The sequence below is a fragment of the Pundamilia nyererei genome, unplaced genomic scaffold (assembly GCF_000239375.1).
Source record: "Pundamilia nyererei isolate P.nyererei 1_Seehausen unplaced genomic scaffold, PunNye1.0 scaffold00408, whole genome shotgun sequence".
NCBI lineage: Eukaryota > Metazoa > Chordata > Actinopteri > Cichliformes > Cichlidae > Pundamilia > Pundamilia nyererei.
Genome location: NW_005187809.1, coordinates 227,217 through 235,742, shown reverse-complemented (window position 1 = coordinate 235,742; position 8,526 = coordinate 227,217). Strand labels below are relative to the sequence as shown.

Sequence of the window (8,526 nt, the reverse complement as noted above, 5' to 3'; positions counted from 1 at the left end):
TAAATGATGATGTCACTCATTAAGGGAACAAAGGTATCCACACCTGCCTGTGCTGAGTGTAACCTGATACCTGCTGTTTGTCTCACTGGAGGGTTTCCAGCATCAAAGCATCTGAGTCTGGTTTAAGTCCAGACTTTGACTCGGACGCTCCAGAACCTTTATTTTGTCCCTTTGAGCCAATCAGAGGCGGAGCTGCTGGTTCCTGCGTGGTTAGTCTGATGCACTGATGTCTCGTCAGCCCTCAGAATATTATCCTCCAGATGTTTGTTGACAGATGTGCGACGAGACTTTGTGATCTTCCTGGTCAGTAGTGGTTTCTGCTTGAACTCTCCCATCTTTGCCCCGCCTCTTTCTTACCGTTGAGTCGTGACCTCTGACCCTAGCTGAGCTTAATAGATGTTGTTCTGGGCTCTTCTGTGACCTCCTGGATGAGTCGGCGATGGTTCCCAGGCTCTCAGCGTGGGTCCCACAGCCTTAGAAATGTCTCCGTCACCCTCTCAGGCTGATGATGTCACTGACTTTGCTCCTCAGCTGCTTCTTTACATGCTGATTCCAGATCAGTTACATAAAAAGGTAAAACTCCGTCTCACCTGCACAGAGTGTAACTGTCCGCTCTTATACGCCACCAGGCCGTTCTCAGCAAACACGTAGTCCACCTTCTGGATCACTGCACACAGAACCGAGACCAACAAGCGTTATCATCTCTCTGGTACAAGCTGCGTGCAAATAAAGGGACAGTATCAGACAGGATACAGAGCGGCGTTCGTCTCACCGTCGTCTCCCAGCTGCTCCTTGATCTTGCTGAGGTCGGACCCTCCGACGACGCCGACCCGAACCAGAGTCCTCAGCTTCTGGAGGAACTCTGCCATGTCCGGGGTCACCCGCTGAAAACACACAGTGACACGCCCCACATTTACCGCCATGACGGACACAGAGTCTGCGACTCGCAGCTTTGTTTATCTTCTGTCATTTATTCATCTTTTGTTGAGCTAGCTGTGGTCTGGATGCTGTGGAGGGTCTATCAGCAGGAAAAGCTGCACAACTAATTAAGCCCAAATATTTATGCCCTTGTTCATATTTTCCAAACCACCACGGGGTGAACTGGAGTCTGATGGGCCACTTCTGGCCCCCGAGCCTTATGTTTGACATCCCTGCACTCAGCCAGGGTTCCCGGCCGGCACAGGCTCAGCTGCTTCCCTCTTCTTTATGCAGTGATGCTTACCCGTTCTGTGTGCTGCACAAGCACAGCAGCGGCTCAGTGAACCTTCCTCTTTTCCCCAAAAACATTGATTTCAAACGGGTCAGGTGTGTCGCAACACAGGAAACAAACGCTGTGAAACTTTCAGTAACAATCAGTTTATTAAAGATTTAAAAACGCTGCACACAGTCAAACACGAGAAGCCTTCGACTGACGAGATCAACGTCTCCGTCACTACAGTTATAAACGCCGACGTTTCTGCAAGAAAAAAGGAAATCTGACGACATCAGCAGTTTACCCGTCTGCTGATATTCAACTCCAGCTTCAGTGAAGCTTCTCTGACTCCAGCGGAGTCCAAGTTCTCCTCAAACAGCAAGTCTGCAACCTTTACTGCACTCGCAGTTAGGCCCGAGCTCCCGTTTTAATTTACTTTAATCTTTTTTAATTGAATGTTTTGCATCATCATTATGACATCATCACACATGCTTTCATGGTGTTCACACCAAACACTGACCATGTGATGCACATCAAACCAGGAATGATCAGTTTCCTGTTCGTGGCTGACAGGAGGGGGACCCGGTGCGGTCTTCTGCTGCTTCATGGCTCGCCATGTTGTTCAGAGATGTTCGTCTGCATTCATCAGCATGTATACAATCAGTCTGGCTGCTCTGCTCTGACATCAGCGAGGTGAGAACTGTTGCTGACTGGACTGCTTGTTGTAAACAGAGAGGGCTCTCTTTAAAGTCTCTGAAATCGTCTTTCTGATGCTCAGGCTGAACTTCAGCAGCTCATCTTCATCATGTTCACATGCATAGATACACTGAGTGTCTGACACATGATTGGTTGATTAAAATATTTGCGTTATTAAGCACTTGAACAGGTGTGCCTGCTGAGTGTACCCTGTTGGCCATTCATCACTACTCGGTTTGTCTTACTTTGCATTTTCATTTCAATGACGTCACATTTTTTAAATCACAGGATGAAAAGTTTGCAACCTTTTACAAATGTTTGCAGTAAAACTGAACAGCTGTGCACACACGCAGGGCTACACTGAAACCAAGAGTCTCGGGGTCATGACCCCTGCTCCACCTAAACCTTCACCTAAAGCAGTCTGCATGGGTCAGAGGTCAGGGTCACCTCCTAAAGAACATTTTAAACATGAGTGACTCTGCTGGAAGAACAGGCCAAACACGTAACCTTGCAGGGCCGTTAGGGGGCGCTTAACCCGGGGATTAGTGACATGCTAGCAGAAACTACCGGGAACACGATTAGCACGAGCGTCGCTTGAGTCACCTACGTAATCAATGGCCACGTGAAGGGTGTTTTATATTTAGGAGGTGACGACAGTGATTATACACACCACGGATATAAATGTAATTAATAGTTGGATGATTTTTTTTTCTAAATCCTAAACTCGTGTTTCACATTGACGTTCCGTCAGACACTTCCTGTTATAGCAAAAAGCTAGCAAGACGTAATTTACCGTTACATGCGTCACCTAATATCTTCTATGTTTAGTAACCACAGCGATAACGTTATATTGTCAGAGATTATTATTTTATTAATATCATTATTATAAAGATGTTTGGCACTGGCAGTCCGCCCATACTGGCTAACGTCGCTTAGCGGAACCATTGTTACGTAGTTTCTGCGGAGCATTTTTGCCTGCGGAAGAACTACAATATCAACGTGGAGCCGGAAGTCGCAGTGTCGGACAGTACAGTCATGTTTGTCTGAAGGTTTGTCAGGTGCACTGATTGTTTTATATCACCAGTGGTCTTGCCCTCGCGGACATATACACAAGCACGCACACATTTCCCACCTGTCTCGCGGCCGTAAGCGTGCCGTCAACGTCAAAGAGGCAGAGCGTGCTCGTGTCCACACCGGCGTCACTCATCTTCCCTCCGCTCCCGGACCCACACAGACACGCTGACCGCCTCCCCGCTGCTCCGAGTGGGCTCGCCTCCTCTGCCGGTGTTCCGTAAAGAGCAGCTCGGGTCTCCCTATACTACCTGCTCGCCGCTTAGAACTACAACCACGGTTCTTCTCTTCTTCTTCTTGGGTGTGTACCAGACTGACAGACGCACAGTGCTGCCACCTGCTGATACTTTGCAGTATCTGCGTAAAAGATTAAACAAATTAACTTTAACACTTAATCCCCCGCGGAGTAGTCATTTTGCTTTTCTACCTTTAAACTGTTGTGAAATTACAATGATGTTGTTCATTTTATTTTATTAATTAATGTATTTTTATTGAATCATTTTATATTTACAATTTGCTTATTACTTGTTTTTACTGTCATTAATACTTTGGGACAGATGTGAAGCTTCCTCGCAGATTTTAAAGGCGAACCATTGTGTTCTTCATTATTTCCTGACATCTGCACAGGTCTGTGAAGGTGGCTTAAACAGGGTCATATATCATTGTAATTAAACACAGGCTGCAGCTGTAGATAAATAAAAACAATTTAAAATTCCTTTGTGTGTTTAGTGAGTTTAGTTTGGACTCTCTTGTCTCCACACTTCCTCCTCTTCATCGTGTGCTTTTGGCTCATGAACATTTTACCTGTTCAATTTTGCACAGCTGCTCAGGAAAATGAGTAAATTATGAGCCCAGGGTTGTGCAACAGGGTTTGTCTTCATTTGATATCGCTTCAACACAACACACAGATGTTGGGACACAAAGTCTTTAATGAAACAGAAAATTACAACACTTCTACCTGTGAGCTTTGAGGCCTGTTTTCAGTCCTGATATTTGCTGTAGATGTATGTCAGTTTGGTAATTTGTTACATCAGCTAAATCATTAAACAGAACCTAAAACAAAATATCTCAAATAAATTAGAAAAAGTTCAACCAATATAAGAAATCAAGGCTCAGCCATGTGAAAGTCACTGAAAAGAAGAAGCACAGTTATAATGGAAATGAACTCAAAGAGCTCAAAGTACAAACGTCTGCCAATCAGCACAGCAGGGTTACTAAATAAAATATGGAGGCCGTTCTCAAATGGCGCCTTTTACAATAAAAACTAAAGAAGTAATGGCGTTAAAAGCGTGTCCTGCATGCTGTTTGCAGTTAGGTGGGGCGCACGAGGACAACAAAAGGAGAAAAAGTGGTTCAGAAGTGTTTCATTGACATGTATTTGCCTCCCAGCGACCCCCAACTTTACATACAGACGACCTCCTGATTAACTGTGAGGTGTGAACCCCCGGCTCACACAGGTCACCCCCAACTTCTCAGTCAATGAGCCTGTAAATGAACTTTAATCACCTCTGTGGAGGGTCAGAGCTGAAACTGTTTTAAATGATCTGTTCATGACTCATCGTGGATTTATCTCTGAGCTCAAAGTTTCCCCTCACTGTGAGAAATCCCCTCTGAAAGCCTGAAACACGTTCAGGATTATGATTCGAAAAGAAAATCCAGATGTTTGGGAGAATTGTGCAAAGTGGTGATGGAGGTGAAACATTGAGGGGAAATACTTTCAGACCTTACAAGTATCAATCTATTTAAATGCACTACCTCATAGTGGCTGTCAGAATGAAGCTTGATGCATATAATTCTTTATACGTGGAGGAACATTTCAGGTGGAGAGAGCCTCAGGTTTCTGTGCCCCGTCTGAGGATCACTGCGACTATTTCCTCCTTTCGGACTCCTCTTTTAATATTTTTGTCCCTTATTTTTCATCCACTCTTAGATAACTGCCAGTCTGCAGTCTTAAAGTTTAAAATCTTTGCATTTATATTTAATAACCTGGTTTGCTGTGTGTGTGTGTGTGTGTGTGTGTGTGTGTGTGTGTGTGTGTGTGTGTGTGTGTGTGTGTGTGTGTTGCTACCTCCTTTTGTTCCTCTGTAAAAGCAGTGAGACATTCTAATGCACATGTGAGATGCTGATTTTGATTTTTTCTTTTTTACAGCAGGCCTGCTTTTACATAAACAGCTGTGCATGTCTTGCCCTCACTGCATTGCTCTGCATACCAAACAGCTTCCATACTCTTTCACTGAACTTACATTCATTGCTGCACGCGGCCTACTTTGTTCTTATGTTAGACTGAGCCAGCAAAACTCTTTTCTGTTAACATAAAGATGTTGAATTTGATTCCATCTAATATAAGAAGAAGGGGAGAGTCAGCAGTGCGTCTCTGTGTTTCTACAGGATAAAGAAGAAATAAGAAATACGAAAGGTTAAAAATACAAACAAAAGGTTCTGGTAGCTTTAATCTTTATTGTTTATCTGGTACTTAATTACTTTGCTTTAGTTCGGATGAGAGCAGGAAAAGCTGAAAATATATTTCATAAATCTTTGCCCACATTTGCCGTGCCGGATTGGACTCCTTGGGGCCGGATTGGACTCCTTGGGGCCGGATTGGACTCCTTGGGGCCGGTTTTGGCCCCTGACCTTATGTTTGACTCTCTTGCTTTATAATAGATTTATTCTACAATAGATTATAGGTGTTTTATGCTTAGATTGCATTTCTACTTGCACAGTCATAAACGGGAGCCATCTTAAAACAGGATGTCCAATATTTAATGAATATTAAAACGTCACGTTTGCAGTTAAAGTCTGCAGCCGGAAGTTATTGTCGGTTTTTTGGAGAGTGTTGACATCCGTCAGCGCCCGTTAAAAATCAAATGAGCAGTTTTGTTTGTATCGTCTCGTCACTGGTTGCTAGAAGCGGAAGAGCTGCAGCCTCGGAGCGGATCGGCTCCTTTCGCTCTCATCTCGAAAACAAACGGTTAAGCGACGTCATCAGCAGACGGAGGTTATTTTGGAACAGCAGTGAACAAAGAGGGGCTTTTTCGCGCCCTATGTTTAAAAGCCCGGGAGCAGCCAATCAGCTTTCAGGTGACGCACACAAACCCTACGGCTTGAGTTCTAGGAAAACAACCAATCACATCCGCGACTGCGCTGTGTGCCCTGCGTTCAAATTTAAATACACGATTTCCGCCAATCCGCTGCTGGGGGGACGGATCTGTGTGAGACTCGATAGTATAGTTAGTGCGGCCTCGCAGACGGTGACTAAACAGTTGACCGTCCTTCCTCCTTCACTCGTTTACAGCTCGTCTTGCGGTGAACAGGTAAGGCCCCTCTGCTGTCTAATAATTGTTTAGCAAACAGTGGCTGGAAGGTGTTTGTGCTTTGTTTGTTGTATTGCAATGGTGTGTGCCGAAATTTCTGGGGCCATTTTAACCTTTGTGCGGTAAAAATACGTCTGTGTTTTTTGGCCCGTAGGTCGTTTGCGTGATAAATCACAGCAATATCAAAACGGTGTTTGTGAAAAAGCAAGCAGTTCGCTGCTGTTTAAAACCGAAAAGCATCAATTTTGTGGGGTGTTTTTCTTGCTCTGTGCTCTGTAAGATGGTGCTGTAGTAGCTCAGTGTGTGTCCGACTTTAGTGCGCAACATGCCGTTCAAACGCCATTTGGTTTGGTAGCTTAGCTTGCAGCACGACGGAAGCGCCTCTCTTTTTAAAGTTTGGATGAAGTCTCCGGCTGTCTCGGAGTCGCTCTGGGTGCTGGCTACACGTGTTTAAAGACAGAAACCCGGGGAACTGCTCGCAGTGTAGCGGAGCGGCTGTATTGCAGAGACTTTGTTGGGGAAGTTTTTGGCGCAGTTGTGTTTAGGCGGGAAGATACAAAATGGAGTCGCGTCTTTTTGTCCCGGAGAGGCAGAAAGCCGATTAGAGCCTTAAAACACTCCCGGGCGTCTGCTCGCCCTATTTCTGCTGCGGTAACACCACTTACGGCCACACGACGGCAAATGTGAGGATATTACCCGCTTTAATTTAAAACGGTGAGGCCAGGGAGCGGTTATTGTGCCGGGGTGGGCGTGTAATACGAAACTCGGAGTCGTTTTGGTGGTTTAGTGTTTGGTTTCATTTCTGGTTTTCTTTCTGGTCTTTATTTTGCAGATTAATCGCAGCCATGACAAAGGATCCGAATAAGCCGAGAGGAAAAACCTCCTCCTATGCTTTCTTTGTGGCGACCTGCCGCGAGGAGCACAAGAAGAAGCACCCAGGGACCAGCGTGAACTTCGCAGAGTTTTCCAAGAAGTGCTCAGAAAGATGGAAGGTGAGCCCCGCGGTTTATTATAAGCACTGATGTTCTGATATTTTATTTTATTTTTTGCCCTTTTTAAAAATTAAGACGTACGTGTGTGTGTGGTAGACCATGTCCCCCAAGGAGAAGGGAAAGTTTGAAGAGATGGCCAAGAACGATAAGGTCCGATATGACCGGGAGATGAAGTCCTACGTGCCACCTAAAGGTGCCAAGAAGGGAAAGAAGAAGAAGGACCCCAACGCCCCCAAAAGGCCCCCGTGAGTCTACACTCGCTGCTCTTTGTCTGTAAAATGTTTTCAGTTAGATTCTTGGGATTAAGTTTGTTTTCCCTTCAGCTCCGCTTTCTTCGTCTTCTGCTCCGACCACCGTCCCAAGATCAAGGAGGATAACCCTGGGATCTCCATCGGCGACATTGCCAAGAAGCTTGGCGAGATGTGGGCCACGCAGGGTGCCAAAGACAAGGCCCCCTACGAGGCCAAAGCCGCCAGACTGAAGGAGAAATACGAGAAGGTGCCCCTGTGTTTTCGGGTGGTGTTGGATGGTGTAGCGTGTCTGTGAGGTGGCGTTCCTAACGTGTCTCCTCTTCTCCTTTTCCAGGACGTTGCTGCCTACAGAGCCAAGGGCGGCTCTGGGAAGAGCGACGCTGGAAAGAAGAGCGGGCCCGGCAGGCCCGCCGCCAAGAAGGCTGTACCGGCTGATGATGATGATGACGATGATGATGACGAGGAGGAAGAGGATGAAGATGACGACGATGAGGATGATGACTAAGTGGTTTCTGTGTTTGAGGATGTGAAGTTTGCGTTGTTCAGCTTATGTTTGTTTTTTGGGTTGGACTCGTCCAACGGTATAGCCTGCTGTCCCTGTCGGTCGGCCTCGCTCGACCTGTACTCCTCTTCTAATTCAGGGATTTAGATTTTATTGTCCCTTAGTCCCCTTTAAGTTTTATTTTTGTTTTACAACTGCTGAAGTCGGGTCTGTTACACCTTAGATCCTGGTCTAAAAAACGTGCAGCCAGATTATTTCCTGTGATGATGCGATGAACTGAAACTCCTGTGCAGACGGTGGACAGCAGCCAGCCAGGAAACGTTTTCTTTTCTTTGTTTGTTTTTTTTATTTTAAGAATGATTGTTTCTGGAAGCACTGCTCATGTTTTCTGTTCCAGCGGTGCCGTTTCTTCACTGTCATTTTACTGCCAGGATTTATCTGTAGTTTGGTTAAAAGAAAAATGTTTGCCGTCATTTTTAATGTGGAACTTTGAAAACATGTAGAACGGATT

The 8,526-nt window shown here is 45.6% G+C and overlaps 2 protein-coding genes across 3 annotated transcripts in view; one reads left to right on the top strand and one right to left on the bottom strand.

Annotated features, from left to right (window-relative positions):
• Nucleotides 1-3,291, bottom strand: part of pmm2 (phosphomannomutase 2) — a 6,623-nt gene extending 3,332 nt beyond the window's left edge. Inside the window, exons 1-3 of one of the 2 annotated variants that reach the window (XM_005753162.1) lie at nucleotides 3,021-3,291; nucleotides 773-884; nucleotides 591-667 (exon numbers count right to left, since the gene is read on the bottom strand). In XM_005753162.1, the coding sequence (XP_005753219.1) occupies nucleotides 591-667; nucleotides 773-884; nucleotides 3,021-3,095 (264 nt within the window). In that variant the 5' untranslated portion in view covers nucleotides 3,096-3,291. The remainder of the gene's footprint in view (nucleotides 1-590; nucleotides 668-772; nucleotides 885-3,020) is intronic. The other variant, XM_005753163.2, reaches the window with a different exon arrangement.
• Nucleotides 3,292-6,139: 2,848 nt separating this feature from the next.
• hmgb2a (high mobility group box 2a) lies at nucleotides 6,140-8,254 on the top strand. Its single transcript, XM_005753161.1, has 5 exons — nucleotides 6,140-6,270; nucleotides 7,103-7,262; nucleotides 7,359-7,507; nucleotides 7,586-7,760; nucleotides 7,848-8,254. Exons 2-5 carry the CDS (start codon nucleotides 7,116-7,118, stop codon nucleotides 8,016-8,018), a joined length of 642 nt encoding a protein of 213 aa, XP_005753218.1. The 5' UTR covers nucleotides 6,140-6,270; nucleotides 7,103-7,115; the 3' UTR covers nucleotides 8,019-8,254.
• Nucleotides 8,255-8,526: the final 272 nt, after the last annotated feature.